We start from the raw sequence: 19,451 nt of genomic DNA, 5'->3' as shown, positions 1-19,451 counted from the left end.
TAAATCTTGACCCTTCTCCTGCCCCTGAACCCCACAGTCTCCCTCCCTCTCTCCACCAGCCACGTCCAGTCCTGCCTCCTCACAGCGCACGCACGCTGTCCTGGATCATGGGCCACCTCCTGGGAACACAGAGGGGAGGCGTCACACTCCATGTACACAGCTCCAGGGGCTCCCCCTGGGCTCCAGTCCCACCTCCCTCCCACCTACAAACCAGGTCCCCCCAGCAGCCCGTCTAGCCACCTTCCACTCTGTTGCTCATCACCCCCTCCTCACAGATCCCGGGCTCCAGCCAAACTAGACTTCTAGCCATCTGGGAACAAATGTTCCCTCTGCCCCAAATAAGCTACATCCATCTCCACCTGTTGAGATCTGTCCTTGGAGGGTTACCCAATAAATAGTACTGGGACAATTGGTCATTTGAAAGAAATGTTTTAGATTCTTCAGTTCATACCACACACACCAAAATACATCCCAGCTAAACTACAGTTAAATATAAAATATAAATACATGATATAATCACATGTATTTTAAAAACCAAACTGTAAAAATCCTGAAAGACAAAACAAAACTTGATGATTGAATATTACGGTAGGGTATTAGATCCTAAGTGTAACAGGAAAGAATGAAACTTCCAAGGAAACAAAGCAATTGTTGACCTTAAACAAACCGCCAGCTATTTCGCCAGCAAATGGGTTTATTGGGAACAATAAATGTGGGCATGCAGTCCAAAGGCAGGTGAACCAGGGTTAAGTCCAGAGAGCAGAGGAAAGGAGCCTTCTTTTAGAGGCGCGGTGGGCGTGCGGAGGGGCTGCTGTGAAGAAGGGAGTTCAGAGCGCAGCGGCCTTCCATCTGCTGAGCTGTAACCATGCTGGTGAGGGGTCGCGTGGAGGAGTCCCGCTCCTTCCTGCTGGAGCAGGCGAGTAGAAAACACCTCGTGCTGGAGATGGAAGTGGGTATCCTCTGGTCCGGGGTAACTGGTGGATGGTGGAGAGGAAGATCTCTCCCACCGGCTCTCCCCATTCCAGCTTAAAGGAGGCCTCTGTTTACTCATCTTCACACAGTAAACCTCACTCTCCCTTAGAACTTGACTGTGGAAACCAAACTGGTAAGAAAGGAACAGGGGGACAGAGCATCCTTCCCAGGTCCGGGTCCCCACGCAGGGAAGAGGTTTGGTTGGCAAGAAATCAGAGAAGGAGCTGCGTGGGCATCTTCCAGGAAGGCCGGGCGATGCCTGACCTCGCATTCCTTCCCCAGGGACTCAAAACGTCCAAATCCTCGCCGAGGCTGGCATGCCCGGGGCCCCAGACTGTTGTCTTCCCCTGGATCCCGGGAGTGTGGCTGGGGGCCAGTATTCTAACTTTGCCTGAATGTGTGTGTTTTTCCACCCGAGACGGGTCTTGTGCCGATGTCCTAACAAGGTTTGCGGGGGCACCTCTCACAACCGCGCTCGTCAACTAGGCAAGGACCCGACTGGGTCTTTTTTATGAAACAGCAGCGGCGGCGACTAATACTTGGCGCTGCCTTCGTGTCAGTTTACGTGTTTTACATGCTTTGTCTCGTTTATCGACTATAAAACACAACCGACCAGGTATTCCATCGCCAAGGGTTTACTTGGGGAAAAGACAGGAATGCAGTCCAGTGCGCGGGCCCGGGGTGAGCCACCAGCAGGAAGAGCAGAGGAGGGAGCAGGGGGCGCCTCCCTCCGAGGGGGAGGGCTCTCCCCGGGCCCCCGGGTTCCGGTGTGGGTCACCTTCTTTGCCCTAAACTGCATCCCAAGTAGCTCTTACAAACCCCGGGGACAGGCACGATCACTCCCACAACTGGAGGGCGCAGGCTCACTGTCTGCCTGGTCTCGGGCTGGCGTGGGGTGCAGGCCCGGGACGCGCGCGGCCCACGAAGCGTGGGTCCTTCTGCGCTAACACGGGGTCCTCCCCGGCTCAGGCCCTCGCCCGTTCCCCTGCGTCGTCGGGACGCTACGCTCCCACGTACGTCCCGGGGCTGGTGTGAGGCCTCCGGGGACCAAAGCGGCGTCCCCGTCACCGGTTCCCGCGGGCGGTTCCCGCGCGGCAGTGCCGGCGGGCGGGCCCCGGTGTGCGGCGAGCGCAGACGAGCCCCCGGACGCCGCCCTGTGTCTGGACACGCGCTCACCCGGAGCGCACACGCCGGGGAGTTTGGGCCCGCGGCGCCGCACCCGGGACGGTTCCCCGCACCTTCCCCCGCGCCCTTCCGGGCCCCCCGGCCCTCGCCTCTCCCGTGACGTCACTTCTCTGCGCCCCGCCGCCTCGCGCGCGCGCGCGCGGCGCTTCCGGCCGCGAGGACAGGATGGGCGTGAACGGGCTGCGTCACGCGAGCGCGCGCCGGAAGCCAGCGCGGCCGAGGCGGAAGTGGCGGGGCGGGGCGCGGGGGCGGTGGGGGGCGGCGGCCGGCGATGAGCGGCCGGAGAGAGTGAGCGGGCCGGCGGCGAGGCTGGGGGGCCGCGGAGAGCGAGCCGCAGGGCGGAGGGCAGGGGCGCGAGCGCGGCGGGCTGCGGGCGGCGGCCAGGGCGCGGCGGCGGCGGCGGCGGCCAGGGCGCGGCGGCCAAGAAGATGGCGGACGGCGACAGCGGCAGCGAGCGCGGCGGCGGCGGCGGCGGGCCCGGCGGCTTCCAGCCCGCGTCCCGCGGCGGCGGCGGCGAGCAGGAGACGCAGGAGCTGGCCTCGAAGCGGCTGGACATCCAGAACAAGCGCTTCTACCTGGACGTGAAGCAGAACGCCAAGGGCCGCTTCCTCAAGATCGCCGAGGTGGGCGCGGGCGGCTCCAAGAGCCGCCTCACGCTGTCCATGGCCGTGGCCGCCGAGTTCCGCGACTACCTGGGCGACTTCATCGAGCACTACGCGCAGCTGGGCCCCAGCAGCCCCGAGCAGGTGGCGGCGGCGGCGGCGGCCGAGGAGGGCGGCGGGCCGCGGCGCGCGCTCAAGAGCGAGTTCCTGGTCCGCGAGAACCGCAAGTACTACCTGGACCTCAAGGAGAACCAGCGCGGCCGCTTCCTGCGCATCCGCCAGACCGTCACGCGCGGCGGCGGCCCCGCGCCCGGCGGCCTGCAGAGCGGGCAGACCATCGCGCTGCCCGCGCAGGGCCTCATCGAGTTCCGCGACGCGCTGGCCAAGCTCATCGACGACTACGGCGGCGACGACGACGAGCTGGCGGGCGGCGCGGGCGGCGGCGCGGGCGGCCCCGGCGGCGGCCAGTACGGCGAGCTCCCGGAAGGCACCTCCATCACGGTGGACTCGAAGCGCTTCTTCTTCGACGTGGGCTGCAACAAGTACGGGGTGTTCCTGCGCGTGAGCGAGGTGAAGCCGTCCTACCGCAACGCCATCACCGTCCCCTTCAAGGCCTGGGGCAAGTTCGGGGGCGCCTTCTGCCGGTACGCGGATGAGATGAAGGAGATCCAGGAGCGCCAGAGAGATAAGCTTTATGAGCGACGCGGCGGGGGCAGCGGCGGCGGGGACGAGTCTGAGGGCGAGGAGGTGGACGAGGATTGAAGCACGCAGCTTCCCCGACGGGCCTCCACCCCCACTTCCGTCCCCTCGTCTAAAGAGCTCTCTTCCCTTCTCATCCCCAGTGAGCTAGTGGGGGGGGCAAGGGAGGCCCACAGGGAGAAAACAACACTTAAAATAATGTAGTTCATTACGAGAAATAACCATAAGAGAACAGTCACGGACAATTCGAGAAAAGCAGTCAAGTTCCAAGGAGCTGACAGCAACCTGCAAGAACAGCGTCTCCTCACCTGAGCAAACTAGGCCCAGCTTCTGTGGTTTCCCGGCTGAGGTTCCTGAACGCACCAGGGTCCTCCCACATCCTGGGCCAAGGGACACTTCTGAGTTACCCAGACCTCGTGATCACAGCTGAACTTGTGTTGTACTCGGGAACCTAAAGATCTCCAGACCTTCCTATTGCAGTGTCTGTTCCTTCACCTCCATTGAAATCAGCATTTTGGATTTAGGTCTTCACGGAATTCTTGAGAAGAGAGAGACCTTTGCAGTTACCCAGTTCTGAGGGTACAGGTTTAATGAAAAGGAATGCAACTTTAATCATGGACAGGGCAAAATATGAATTCAAAAAGTCACCGGGGAATACAGAAACAAATTGGATCCATTTTGTTTAAGATGGTTTTGCACCACACCTGGACCAAGGCCAATGTCTTGTCTTGGCTGAATTGTCTTCCAGGATGCAAATGGATTCAGCTGTCAAACCTTGAACTAGAATTGGTTACTAAAATATTTTAAAAGTTGGCAAAATTTTTTGAAGATGGAAGAGCAGTTTTACATCGGGGTTGCTGAGATAGGCACAAGAAAAAATCGGGCATAAAGCACAAGGAAAAAACTGTTTGAGTGGATTGGTTGCTGCTCACTAAAGTTCTTCCCCCTGATCTCTCAAACATGGAGGTCATTACCAAGAAATGGCTTAGGTATGAATGAGAGCCAGATCCCTGTGGCTCCACCATGGGAGCCAGTGAATTAAGGCTAATTTGGCTGTTTCGGCCACTGGTTGTCTGGATTTTAAACCACAAAACTTGAAAAAGGAACAGTGTGGCTACAAGCCTGAGCTTTAATGGAATATACATCTAACAGAAAAGTTGGAAATAACGAAAACTGAAGTCTTCCTCTACCTTCAGTTTAATCTGTGGATTTGTTCAAATACTAAAGATCCTCAGGTCCAGAATTCCAGCATCATTTATTCTTTTTAAATAAAATTTTAAAAACTTGATCCATTGTATCAGTACCTCACAATCCAAGTTGGCAAAAGATGGATGTGTGTCTAGCAAGCAGTGAGCCCTTTGGAAGCTGAAATCCACCCGAATGGAGCCGAAGTGAGCGTGAATATGCTGACTATATCCTGGAAGCGTTTTTATACCATCTTGAAATTTCAACAAAACTGGCTTTTGCCAGTTTATCCAGCTGTCTTTCAAGAATAAAAGTTGGGGTTTTCAAGGATCGCCTCTTATATATTTTAAACGGATTTTTAGTAGAAGTGATTTTACTAATCAAGTTAATGCCACCCATCAAAAGGTATTTGAGTGTCATAGACCTAGGTAACTTTGAATCAAATGGGAGCTATGTTCTTTCCAAAGTTTTTCAGGTATGCTTTGTGCAACACCTCAACCAAGAGGCAAATAACCCCACCTCCACAATCTTAGTGGTTGTTTTTTTTTTTTAACTGCATGACTGCCCTTTATTTGAGCTGCCTTTTAATTTATTGCATACCCTTTTTATTATCTTATTTTGGTATTATTCAATATATACAATCTTTTTGTATTTATTAGGAAATAAGTAATATACAAAAAGGTCGTTTTCATGCATTGTGGCTGAGAGGGAGGGAAATAATTATGTATATAAAATTAGGCTTTTTTAAAAATTAGACTGTGATTCAGAATATTATTAATCTTAGATTTAAAAAAAAAAAAGTGGAAGAGCCACAAACATTGGTGCCCTTTTCAGACAATTTCTCTACTCTCATCGTCCACAGTAGAGTTTTTAAACCGATTTTTTTAAAGCTTTTCTTTTTTTAAAAAATTTTCTCCGTTGCAAAGAATGTTTCCTAAATTGTATGGGAGCAATAGTATTTTCGATGTTTTCACGACATCCGTGTACTTGTACTGTATTTTGTACTACAAGGCAGCTGTTTCCAATGATGTCCTGCTGTATTTACCTATGTGTTTTGAGTGTTTTATTTCTTTGCTGCGGAGAACAAATCCCTAAGCAGTTTAGTAAAGGAGCTGAGAAACTAGCATTAGGTTTGCAGAAACTGTTTAGTTTCGAACTTTGAGGCAGCAATGAAAATTAAGGTTGCAGCTATTAGTTGACCGCTGTAACTTTTGTTTTGAAATCCTGTACAATTCCTGTATAGACCAACTTGTTTTCTTGCTTCAGTGGTGGTTCTGTTGCTCAGCTGCAGTGAGCCAGTTCAATTTTGCAAAGGTGCGGTACCTCTCCTTTTTAAGGGGTTGGTTTACTCTTTTTTTCTGTTCTTTTGTTTGGCTGAATTGCAGTAACTAGCCTTGCCTTTCTATTCTGTAGAAATGACAGGGTCTTCACACTCCTCACCAGTGGCTACTAAGCTATAATTAGCTGAATAGAAAGAATGTGGAAGTGGTCTGAGGCATATAGAATATATGCCAAGAACACTACCATATATGGGATCAGCTTTGGTTACCAGAGAAATTTTCTTAGTCATTAGACCATATAACAGTAATATATCATATGTAAATCTTTAGATAATCAATTTGAGAATCCTCCAAAAAAAAGGAGCAAAGAATGCATAAGCTATGTGTTGGAAAAGTAATTTATATTAAAATTTTTGACCTGCCTATGTAAGATTAAGTGGTAAATGTCATAGTGGTGGGTTTTAAGTCTTAACCAATCTCAAAGGTTTGTTTCTCCTGCAGGGTGGTTGATGGCCTCTCTTCCTACTGCAGGAAGGTTACAGAAGGATGTGGATTGATTGTAGCATTTCACTGATCCTCCTTCCAGTCACTAGGGACGATAGAAACTACACTTTTAATGTGTGGTTTGTTAAACAAGGTGGTATTAATGGGCCATCTTTTAGAATTCGGTCGTAGATATTGCTTATTAAAGGAAATAATCTATATTAAATCCAAGCAGAAAATCTTTTGTTTTCAACCACTGCTATACACAGTGATTTAGGGCTTGTTTTTGACTTTGGCAAACATTGCAGCTAATGACATGTTCAAAATCGTCATATTCCAGAGAAATAGGGAAGTAAAATTTATTTCCTAATAATTGGTAGAATGTTCATTTCTCAAACTGCTGCAATTACAGAAGTAAAAAGTCCACAATTTTAGGAACAGAATTGAAAGAGCAAGAAACTCTGAGTATATCCCATAATTCCTTTCTGGTTTCTATTGTCCCTACCTGTCATTCATGTAGAACTACAGTTCTCATCAGCAAAGGAAGTTGTCAGTGCATATGCCGCACAGAGCAGAGTGTAAATCTGGATGGCACCAAAAATCAAAGCGAAAACCAAACCGAAACCCAGACCCCTATGTCACGATGGGAGGCATGTAGGTGGTACAATGACTGTAGCTGTGAGACAGACACGGCTACCTGTCAGGTCACTGTCCATAATGTTTACTGCAAAATGATTGAGAGGCCTTCAGTCCAGGCAGCCGTTAACCTGCTTCCTTTGTAACCTCTCCATCATTTTGCAATAAATTGCAGGTCTTTTAAGAGATTCAAGCTTCAGTTTTCTCAAAACAAAACAATTATCCTGTCTTACCTGAAAATGCAGGGTTGTGGGCAGAAGAGGCTGGTTATAATAATGCCCTCATATTGAGTGGTCTGTAAACGGCTGCACACTTCAGGCACTATAGTTGCTGAGGATGCTTTGTTAAATGTGACCTTGACTGGCTTTACAGGGGGGTATAGAATGATCTACACAAGGTATTAAAAGGTGACAGTTTGCTTGCGTCTACCTTGCCTTGAGGTGGATGAAATTAAGGAGACGCTTGAGTGTGTAAGCTATGCACATAAGTATTCTTCACTGTAAATTTTTTTTCATTTTAACCCAGTTATGGTACTTTGTCTAATGCACAACTGATCTCTCAGTAGATATTCATTTGAAAATAGTGTGGCCTTGATCGGTGAGAAGGGGAAGGAGAAAGTGACTTTTGCTTATGTGAAAATGACTCATTTGCCAAGAGTCTTTCTGCAGTACTCTTAGTACCTAATGTGTTTGTGATTGGTCTCCTTTTTGATTGGGGAAATTTAATGGTTTTGATCTGGGAGTTATTAATTCAATTGAGTTGTCTTCTATTTTTAGGAAGTATCAGAATTGCTCTAATAAGTACAAAGTTGATTGCTTTGATGTCCAATCTCAGGTTTTAGAATATATATAGTGGTGTAAAATCCCACTGTTAACTCTTTAAAAACTATTTTAATTTAATACACCCTTAAAAGTCACATGCATAAGGCCTGTTCAGAGGGCAGAGCCTCCCATCTTTTTGCTCCTTTTCCATTTTGTACTTCACTTGAGAAAGTGTGGAGTGATTTTACATTGTATATTGCCATTTTAACCCTGACATATTTCTCAAGAAAAAGCACTTTTTGATCATGAAATACACGGACTCTTTGTGTGATGTGGATCATGGTTTCTCAGGCTCCCCTAAGGATAATCTGCTTATGAATATTATTCTCTGTGTATGAAGAGTAGAAATCTTTCCTAATGTTAGCAAGTTTGTATTATTGACCCAGAATGCATTTTGCTAGCTTCCAGTGGATGGGATAGTGAACAATGCTGCATTCACAGTTTATAAGTTTCTTTCCCATGAGCCTTAAGGTAACTTTTTTTTGTCAGTAACAGCACTGAAGTTCTAGTAAATGAATGAGATTCAGTTTTCAGGGTTAGTTTTAGAGTACTGTAAATCAGTTAGATGTCTTCATAAACAGTTACTATTCCCATTGAATAAACTGAATAATGAGTATTTAGGTGGGGCTGGGGGCAGAGAAAGATAGTTTGTAGAAAAGAAAAAACTCATTTACCTTAAGAAAAATATAGACAAAAAAGAAAAAGTTCACGTCGATCCCCTGTTTGAAATTTCCAAATATAAGATAGAAATGGCAAATTATAACTTCATTTCCCATTTTTAATCTAGAAAAGTAGCCATTAATTTTTAAATGTTAGACCCCAGAAGTTTCAAGAGATAGATTCTTGATACAGCTAACTTTGTTACTTAGTCACCATTCCCAGCCCTCATTCTTAAAACTTAGTTTCATCAGACTCTTATTTCAACAAATGTGGTCTAATTATCAGTACCAAAAATTAAATTTGGAAAATGAAAAAAATTACGAAATTGCATCATGAAGATTTATTAAGTAATTTCCAATTGTTATCTGTACGTCTGATCCAAGTAAGACCTTTATGAATGTATATTTCCTAATGAAATAGGAAATATGTCATCAGTGTAATCACCTTTATTCACAATCTTTTGCTTTTCATTTGAAAATCTAACTCAAGCCTCTTGAATTAGACATTCCAATTGGGACAGGCAAAGCCATGTTAGAAAAGCAGCAAGAGAATATGACTATTTGTAATTAACAGAGTTTGAATCTAGGAGCAAGTTTCATTTTCTCTGTTATATGTAAAGTGTCTCTGTCATTGATGAGAGAGGGCTGGTTATGTCTTTGGTATGATGAAATGTGGGCTCAGAATACTGGAGAGAAAACGATAGACCTGCCCAAATTGTCCACTAGCATGTTTTTTTCCTATCTTCATTCATTTCAATGGCTAACTCTTTCAGGAAAATTGATTTAGACCAACCCTTATTCCTTAAAGGCAAACTTTTGTCCCCACTCATACCCTGTGTCACAAAATCAGGTTGATTCAAAAAAAATCTTTATATTTGAAAATATTAGAGCAAGTATATATTTCCCCTTTTAAAATTGCTTTTTTGGGAACATATAACTGCGGGGAGAGTCCTAAGAAAATTGAAAAAATTCTGTCACTAAGCACATGTGTAGGAATTTGGGAGTTTCATTTCCAGCTCTTCAGATAATGAGATGTAAACCCTTTTCTCCCAGTCCACATGCCACCTCTGTTATAAAAAGCTCTGTGATTTCCTAGAAGTTAATAGATTGGGCAAGTGCAGAAACATTTTACATCAGAGCAGGGCTTACTTATAAAGAGTGGGCAGTTTTGCATGTTATGGTAGCAGGCCAAGTATATTTTGAGTTTTTTCAATTATCAATATTTGAATAATATTAAGATTAAAGTTCTAGGGAAATTTATGGGGATTTATGCTTCCTTTTGCAACTACATGCAGGTGTTTTTCCATGATCATTTTTAAAAGTCCATTTGTATTCTGGGATGTTTCCAGTCATATCTATCAGGACTTCCTTACATTAGATTCTTCACTCCAAAGTGAGGCTATGTCCTGCTGGTAGAGAATCTATAGGCATTGTTTGAATGAAGTTAAAACCAAATCTTGACAGCAGGAGACAGCTTCCTGATCTAATCAGATGTACAAGTAGAGTTAAGGTTGGAAGTCACTTTACAATTGATCTTAGCTGAAAGGCTGAGAAGCTATGGAAGTTACTTTAAAGGGGGTTTTGGGGTGTCTTCAGTCTGTAAATACCCACCTGCTGTGCATTGTAAACCAAGTGTGTGTTCTTATGTGTGAATTTGTAGGACTGACTTCTGCTTCAAAAGAAGCTGCACCTTTAAATGTATAAGGTCCCCTCCACCTGTAACCCTATAAATACTTGTAAATAGAACACTAAAATTTGTAGTGATAGGATCAACTTGGGAATATCTGCTGAGAGACCAAAAAGTTCATTTTTTAAAGTACCTTGATTAAAGAGTAAAGATTATTCCTCTTATTTTTTAAAAGAAGAATGCACTTTAACAAACAGCTGCATGGGCAATTCAAACAAATCCGTAAAGTGCAGTATCCATTCAGAAACCATACTTCCTGGAAATGTTCAAAAGCAGAGTCTAGATGGGCTGTTGATCTCACTGCCTGGAGGTTGAAGCTCAGATTGCGGTCAATTTTGAGATGAGCAGGGCTGCTTCAGACAGGTCTCTAAAATGGCGGGTCCCGTAATTACCACTAACTAGCAAAACTGACAGAAAAACTCACAGAGAAAAAAGTTTAAGAATCCTTACTGCTGGTGTGTACTCCTTACAATAGCAGACTTTTGCAAATGGAGTTTTACAGTCTATATTTAAAAAATTGTATGTTTGTAACAAATAAAGTATGCGGAAAAGTGAATGACAATCTTGTGCTGGTGTCTCTAATTTAAAGAATTACCTGGTGACTGGGAGGGAGATGCCACACAGCCTCTGCTGGGGCTCAATGGGTCTGGGATTGGGTGAGTTTCCACTGAAATGACTTACAGGCCATTGTACTAGGACAGTGGTCGGCAAACTCATTAGTCAACAGAGCCATATACCAACAGTACAACAATTGAAATTTCTTTTGAGAGTCAAATTTTTTAAACTTCTAACGCCACTTCTTCAAAATAGACTCTCCCAGGCCGTGGTATTTTGTGGAAGAGCCACACTCAAGGGGCCAAAGAGCCGCATGTGGCTCGCGAGCTACGGTTTGCCGACCACTGTGCTAGAGGAAAACAAAAGAAATGCATGATCGCAAAGCACTCAAATACGGCCTTAACCTATGCTTCTGTGCTGAAATTACCTACATCAACACTCAAACCCCAAAATAGCTCATTTTGAGAAAAGTTTGCAAATGGAATTGTGAAATACTGTGTCAGCAGTGCCCTCACTGGGAGAACCTGGGGGCTTTTATTCACATAGAACCCCTCAGTATGCCTCCGTCACGTGGAGGGTTTCTTAAACTCCAATTCCTGAGCTTCTGGTTCAGCTGGTCTGGGTGGAGTGTGAGAAGCTGCATTTCTAGCAAGTTCCCAGGTGATGCTGCTGATGATGGTCAAACCCCATTGGAGCCTCACTGCAGAAATCACAGAAGTTCTGGGGAAGGTAGCTGTTGTCACTGACAGGGGCCTCCGGAAGCATTCGCCCTGGTGCACTGCTTCTGCTATAGCCCTGCTGAGTTTTGTGTTTTAATATATTTTTATTGATTTCAGAGAGGAAGGGAGAGGGAAAGAGGCCTAGAAACATCGATAAGAGAGAATCACCGATTGGCTGCCTCCTGTATGTCCCCCACTGGGGATCGAGCCCGCAACCCAGGCATGTGCCCTTTACCGGAATCGAACCTGGGACCCTTCAGTCTGCAGGCCAACGCTCTATCCACTGAGCCAAACCAGCCAGGGCTGTTTTGTTTGTTTTTTTAATCCTCACCTGAGGATATTTTTTCCATTGATTTTTAAAGAAAGTGGAAGGGAGAGGGAGAAACAGAAACACCAATATGAGAGAGACACATCAATTGGTTGCTTCCTGCATGTCCCCAACCAGGGCCAGGAGCCTGCAACTGAGGTACGTGCCGTTGACCGGAATCGAACCCGATACCCTTCAGTCCACAGGCCAACTATCCACTGAGCCAAACAGGCTAGGGCAGCCCTGCTGATTTTGTCAGCTTAATGTAAAGTTGTCACTGACGTTCTGGGTGTGCAGCCAGGCTGCAGCTTGAAGAGCTCTTTTGAAGCCAGCACCTCAAGGTATCGGGGTATGACTTCAGCGTTTTGGTATTTTGTGAGTTAGGTTCTGTTCCTGACTCTGTCATAAACCAACAGCGTGACTCCAGTATCTTTAACACACAAAATCCTTACGGTGCTATATTCAGTGTCCGGTTTCCTGTAGAAGCCATTGGTACTTAGGGAGATGAGAGCCACCTGGTGGTCAGCACTCTGAAATCTTCTTACTAACCATGAGGCCAGATCATGTTGTAAATTCATTCAGTTCTTTATGTACAAATATTGTACTAGGTGTGGAAGACACGGTCCAAGTGGAACTTACAGTTTAGTGGGTTAGGAGAGAAAATAGTAGGAAGCTTTTCAGAATTAGAACGTACATTAGATTGAGGATATATTTAGGGTTCAAATATTCTGGTTTATGTGACTAGGAAGCTAGGATGGGTTTCAGCTGAAATTTGCTACAGATCTCCCCGCTCATTAAAACACCTCTATGAATCTCAAATCCTAAGAAGCCATTTCCCCAAGCCCCAAGGAGGAAGTGGGCCCAGTGTAGGTGGACAGAGGAAGGGAGGTTTGGAAGAATTCCCTGAGCGCCTTTATGAATATACTAGAGGCCTGGTGCACAAATTTGTGCACCAGTGGGATTCCTTGACCCGGCCTTCGAGATCGGGCCCAAACCGGCTCTCCAACATCCCTTGAGGGGTCCTGGATTGTGAGAGGGCACAGGCCAGCCCGAGGGACCCCACTGGTGCACGAACGGGGTCGCGGAGGGACCTCGGGAGGGCTCCAAGGTGTGTCTGGCCCCATCTCGCTCAGTCCCAATTGGGGCCAGGCCAGGGAGGGATGCGGGAGGTTGGCCAGACGGGGAGGGACTGCGGGAGGGCTCCAGGGTGTGTCCAGCCTGTCTCACTCAGTCCAGATGGGCTGGACCCCAGCAGCAAGCTAACCTACCAGTCGGAGTGTCTGCCCCCTGGTGGTCAGTGCATGTCATAGTGAGCGGTTGAGCAGCCTTAGCATATCATTAGCATATTACACTTTGGTTGAACTGTCAACTGGACACTTAGCATATTAGGCTTTAATTATATAGGACTAGAGGCCCAGTGCACAAATTCGTGCACATTAAAAGAAAATTAATTAGAAGCAATATTTTAATATCGCTATTTGCTCTTTCTCTATATTAGAAGTGTCAACCAAATTCATGAACGACAATGACAGATGGAAACACACGTGCATTGGCGCCAGGGAGAGCTTTTTTGCAGCTAATGAAAATAGGATTCTACCGAGTCTCCTATCTGCCTACTCCAGGACTTCTGTGAGGATCAAATGAGATGAGGCACGGGAAAACGCTTCACAGACATTTGGTTAAAGTGTAAAGTGTTTGCACCGGGCTATAAAGCAAGTCGTGTTCCTGGGCTGAAGAAACTGCAAGGAGGCTAGTCGCTAGGGAGAGGAAGCCGGGTGTTGCTATGTTACATCATTACCCAGCACCCACAGTCACCATTCTGAACTGGGCTGGGATGTGGGCCGCATTTTGCGCCATGGGGTCTCGGCAGCATTGGCTGCGATTTGGTGAGGTGTCGCTCGAGGTGGTGGTGGAACCTGTGTCCCACTTGGGGGAAGTCGAGTGTTGCTTTGTTGGTGCCAGGTCCTCGGTGCCATTTCTTTGTAAATGGACAGTGTGCATCATGGCAGCTCCTGTGTTGAGCATCTGCCCCCTGGTGGTCAGTACACGTCATAGCAACCAGTCGGAGGGACACAGCATATTAACCTTTTGTGTATATAGATTATATATATAGATATTGCATCCCAGTAATGCATAGTTCAGAACATAAAGGCAGGGTCCCCACCTTTAGTATCTATAATAAAAGCATAATATGCTAATTAGACTGGAGGTCGTTCTGGACGAAGTCGGGGCTGCAAGGGAAGCCCAGATCCTGGGTGCCAGGGGGAAGCCGGTGCCAGCAGGCAGGGGAAGGAAGGCATACTCTTGCACAAATTTCATGCGTCGGTCGGGCCTCTAGTAAATAACACAAAAGAGAAAGGAAAAGAGAGGAGAAAGCATGTTAAGTTCTCAGGAAAAATGGCAGAAAACAGTCTTCTGAGGGAAGGAGAACTATTGTCAGCAATGTGGAATGTTCTAGTCCAGCAGCTGCCAATTTTCCGGCAAGGAAAACCCAGCTGGCCATATCGCTCAGGCAAGTGAGTCATCACGACAGTGGGATCTCATCTGTCTGCCCCTCATCTGACCCATACCTTTCTGGTGGGGACTGCAAGCTCTATTTTGGATACAACTGCTGAACTCTCCAGACCTTTGCAGCTTAAGGTTTCTAGGACAGAAACAAGTGTGGGGAAAATTCTTGGGGTTTTTGCTGCAGTGTTTCTACACTGTAACTACCACTTAGTCTTTGAAGACTTCCGAGGGAACACTTCAGCATGTTGATTCATTTCCTGCCAATCCATTTTCTATATAAATAAATAAAAGCAAATTCTCTTTAAGGAGAAATACCAGCACCACTTGTCAAAAGATTGTAATTTCCCTAATGAATTTTCTTGTTTAAAAATTTTTAATTGATTTTAGAGAGAGAAACATCCATTTGTTGTTACACTTATGCATTTTTTGGTTGATTCTTGTATGTGCTGTGACCAGGGATCAAACCCACAACTTCAGCATTTTATTTTATTTATTTAAGTTTCCCATGGGTTATTTGGGGGTGGGGGTGGGTGGTATTTTGGTGGTTGTTGTTTTTTAATTTAATAAATCTTCATTGTTCAGATTATTACACTTGTTCCTCTTTTTTCCCCCCATAGCTCCCCTCCACCCGGTTCCCACCCCACCCTCTGCCCTTACCTCCCCCGCACTGTCCTCATCCATAGGTGTACGATTTTTGTCCAGTCTCTTCCCGCACCCCCCACACCCCTTTCCTGCTGAGAATTTTCAGTCCACTCCCTTTCTATGCCCCTGATTCTATTATATTCACCAGTTTATTCTGTTCATCACATTTTTAATTCACTTGATTTTTAGATTCACTTGTTGATAGATATGTTTTTGTTGTTCATAACTTTTACCTTTACCTTTTTCTTCTTCCTCTTCTTAAAGAATACCTTTCAGCATTTCATATAATACTGGTTTGGTGGTGATGAACTCCTTTAGCTTTTTCTTATCTGTGAAGCTCTTTATCTGACCTTCAATTCTGAATGATAGCTTTGCTGGGTAGAGTAGTCTTGATTGTAGGTTCTTGCTATTCATCACTTGGAATATTTCTTGCCACTCCCGTCTTGCCTGCATAGTTTCTGTTGAGAAATCAGTTGACAATCGTATGGGTGCTCCCTTGTAGGTAATTAACTGTTTTTCTCTTGCTGTTTTTAATATTCTTTGTCTTTTGCTCTTGGCGTTTTAATTATGATGTGTCTTGGTGTGGTCCTCTTTGGATTCCTTTTGTTTGGGGTTCTGTGCACTTCCTGGACTTATAAGTCTATTTCTTTCACCAGGTGGGGGAATTTTTCAGTCATTATTTCTTCAAATAGGTTTTCAGTATCTTGCTCTCTCTCTTCTTCTGGCACCCCCATTATTCTGATGTTGGTATGCTTGAAGTTGTCCCAGAGGCTTCTTACACTATCTTCGAATTTTTGGATTCTTTTTTCTTTTCTGGTTGAGTGTTTTTTGCTTATTTGTATTTCAAATCTTTGACTTGATTCTTGCATTCCTCTAGTCTGCTGTTGGGTCTCTGTATAATATTTTTTATTTCAGTCAGTGTATGTTTAATTTCTAGTTGGTCCTTTTTCATATTAGTGAGACTCGAGGGTCTCACTAAATTTATCGGCCTTTTCTAGGAAATTCTTGAAAAACCTTATAACTGTGGTTTTGAACTCTATATCCAGTCGTTTGTTTTCCTCCATTTCTTTCGTTTGTGATCTGTTTCTTTGTCTCCGCATTTTCGCTGCTTCCCTGAGTTGGTAGGGTAGCTTTGTGTGCTAGGTGTCCTATATGGCCCAGTGGCTTGGCCTCCCCAGTTACCTGAAGTGGACACTTTTGGTGCACCCCTTTGTGGACTGTGTGTATAGCCTTGTTGTAGTTAAGTCTTGATTGTTGTTGGTATCACTGGGAGGAATTGACCTCCAGGCCAATTGGCTGTGAGGATCAGCTGTGTCTATGCCGGGAGAACTTCTGTGATGGAGACAATCTTATGAGACAAGACTTGCAAAATTGCAAAAGCCTCTGTGCTCAGCTTGGATGGGGCGGAGTCTCAGGGCTGAGCAGACAGTCTTGGCTTCCCGTCAGCCCTGCCCTATGATGCCCTTGGGTCTCAGTGTCCCTGGGTAATCACTGCAAGCACCTCTAAGAGTAAGGCGCCCTCGAGTTTCGCCCTCTGCCAGACAGTCCAGTTTCTCCCCCAATGAATCTGGATTCCCAGATTCTCGCCCGGAACTGGAGTTCAGCGTCGTGGAGGAGCTTCCGTTTCCCACCCGCTAGAGAAAGCCAGCGGCATTCAGCAGTCAGTCCTCTCTTTGAGCACTTGCGCACACGCGCACCTCCAGACCTCTGCCTTTCGCGGCTCCCCTGAGTTTCTGCCTGACAGTCCAGATTCCCCCCGTATAAGCCTGGGTCCCCAGGGTCTCGCCTGGAGCTGGGGTTCAGTGCAGTCGGAAATGGGGTTCAGTGCAGTCGGGAGCTTTTTTAAAAAATATTTTTTTATTGATTTCAGAGAGGAATAGAGAGGGAGAGACAGAAACATCAATGATGAGAGAGCCTCATTGATCCACTGCTTCCTGCTGGGGATCGAGCCCGCAACCCAGGCATGTGCCCCCGACCAGAATTGAACCTGCGACCCTTCAGTCCACAGGCCAATGCTCAATCCACTTAGCTAAACCAGCTAGGGCCAGTCGGGAGCTTTTGTCTCCTTCCCGCTAGAGAAAGCCAGCCAGGCACTCAGCCACCCGTGTGCGTGTCTCTACCTCAGCCTTTTGAGGCTCCTCTGATTCTCCGTGTGCTTTCCTCTTTCCTTCTAGTTGTAAAATTTCCACTCAGTCAGCTTTCCTGTGGTTCTGGATGATGTTCATTTTGTCTTTTCGTTGTAGTTTTGAAATTGTTGTGCGAGGCAGCAGTTTAGGTGTTTACCTATGCCGCCATCTTGGTTTCTCTGGTTGGTTGTTGTTGTTGTTTTTTTAATATATTTTATTGATTTTTTACAGAGAGGAAGGGAGAGGGATAGAGTGTTAGAAACATTGATGAGGGAGAAACATCAATCAGCTGCCTCCTGCACACTCCCTACTGGGTATGTGCCCACAACCAAGGTACGTGCCCTTGACCGGAATCGAACCTGGGACCCTTGAGTCTGCAGGCCGACGCTCTATCCACTGAGTCAAACTGACCAGGGCAACTTCAGCATTTTAGACGACTCTCTAACCAACTGATCTACCCAGCCAGGACTCTCCATTGACTTTTTTTGACATCCTTGTCAAATATCAAATGACCATAGGGCTCTAATATATTCCATTTCGTGTATGTCTATTCTTATGCCAGTACACTATCTTGATTACTGTAACTTTGTAGTTTTGAAATTGAGAAGTGTGCATCCTCCAACTTAATTATTTTTCAAGATTATTTTGGCTATTCTGGTTCTCTTGCATTCCCACATGAATTTTAGAATGGTCTTGTCAATTTCTACAAAGCAGCAAGCTGTGATTCTCCTAGATCTTTAGTTTATCCAACAATGTTTAGTAGTTTTAAGAGTATAAATCTTGCCTACCAGTGTAGCTCAATGGCTGAGCATTGACCCGTGAACCAGGAAGTCATGGTTCAGTTCTCAATCAGGGCACATCCCTGGGTTGTGGGCTCGATCCACTGGAGGAGACATGCAGGAAACAGTAGATCAATGATTCTCTCTCATTATTGATGTTTCTACCTTTCTCTCCCTCTCTCTGAAATAAATTTTTTAATAATTAAAAAAGAGGGTATAGCCCAGCTCAGTGGTGTGAGCACTGACCTATCAACCAGGAGGTCATGGTTTGATTCCATCAGGGCACATGCCCAGGTTTTGGGCTCAGTCCCCAGTGTGGGGCATGCAGGAGGCAGCTGATCAATTATTATCTTTGATCATTGATGTTTCTATCTCTCCCTCCCTCTCTGAAATCAATAAAAACACATTAAGAAAGAGTATAAATTTTGTGCTTCTTTTGTGAAATTTACTCCCGAGTATTTTATTCTTTTAGATGCTATTGTAAATGGAAGTTCTTTGTACCTTTAACATTTTGGACATGTGAATATACTGCTCATTCAAAAGTTGATTAAATAGCCCAGCTGGCATGGCTCAGTGGTTGAGCATCGACCTATGAACCAGGAGGTCACAGTTTGATTCCCCGGGGAAGGGCACATGCCCGGGTTGCCGGCTCAATCCCCAGTAGGGGGGTGCAGGAGGCAGCCGATCCATGATTCTCTCTCATCACTGATGTTTCCATCGCTCCTTTCCTCTCTAAAATTAATTTTAAAAAATATTTTTAAAAAGTTGATTAAATAATTGCATAGAAAAGCCATTGTCTTAGGTCAGATTTCTCAGAAAACAGACTTTTACACGGGGATTTACCTTAGAGAAGTTTACTATGGAATGCTCTTAGCAACATGACTGAGAAAATGAAGGAAGCAGGATTAAGTAGAGGGAGAAGTTAAACTGGGATGCAGTGTTAATCACCCAGGAAAACCTGCAGCTGGAAGGGCCCTTCAGAGTTGTCCCAAATTAGGGCAAAATATCCATCAGTCATTGGAGGGAGGCTGCCCGCTGAAAAGGAGTGTGACTGTGGGCAATGGAGCTCCTCTGGGCCAAGTGCAATTTGTTGGAAGAGTCAATGATCATTAAACACACTCTCCCACCTCTAAACAGGACATAGAAATCAGTAAAGGGACTACTTTGTCTGTGATGAGAACCAGTTTATTTCAACCTAACCACATTTTCCTGGAAATCTCAACCCATGACAGGAAGGCTGAGGGGTGGAGAGTGGAGACAATATGAAGTTCCTGTTAAGAAGTTAGCATTCCCTCGAAAATTATTTCATGCTTGGTGCCTATGTCTATCCTTATGCCAGTACACTTTTTTTTTCTTAAGTCTTAAAAAATATATATTTTTATTAATTTCAGAGAGGGAGAGGGAGAGAAATAGAAACATCAATGATGAGAGAGAATCATTTGATCGGCTGCCTCCTGCACGCCCCCCACTGGGGATCGAGCCCACAACCCAGGCATGTGCCCTTGGCCGGAATGGAACCCAGGACCCTTCAGTCCGCAGGCCGACGCTCTATCCACTGAGCCACACCGGCTAGGGGCCAGTACACTATCTTGATTACTGTGACTTT

General features: G+C 45.9%; 1 protein-coding gene across 1 annotated transcript; it reads left to right on the top strand.

The window, feature by feature from the left end:
* The first annotated feature begins 2,402 nt into the window (after positions 1 to 2,402).
* On the top strand, positions 2,403 to 10,771 carry PURB (purine rich element binding protein B). Its single transcript, XM_054726576.1, has one exon. It carries the CDS (start codon positions 2,586 to 2,588, stop codon positions 3,519 to 3,521), a length of 936 nt encoding a protein of 311 aa, XP_054582551.1. The 5' UTR covers positions 2,403 to 2,585; the 3' UTR covers positions 3,522 to 10,771.
* The last annotated feature ends 8,680 nt before the right edge of the window (positions 10,772 to 19,451 follow it).

Source organism: Eptesicus fuscus, chromosome 14 (genome assembly GCF_027574615.1).
Source record: "Eptesicus fuscus isolate TK198812 chromosome 14, DD_ASM_mEF_20220401, whole genome shotgun sequence".
NCBI lineage: Eukaryota > Metazoa > Chordata > Mammalia > Chiroptera > Vespertilionidae > Eptesicus > Eptesicus fuscus.
Note: the sequence above shows the minus strand (reverse complement) of the source record. Positions and strands in the feature narration are given on the sequence as shown.

Excerpts from the sequence above, each read along its gene's own strand:
- PURB (XM_054726576.1), top strand. The coding sequence starts at position 2,586 with ATGGCGGACGGCGACAGCGGCAGCGAGCGCGGCGGCGGCGGCGGCGGG.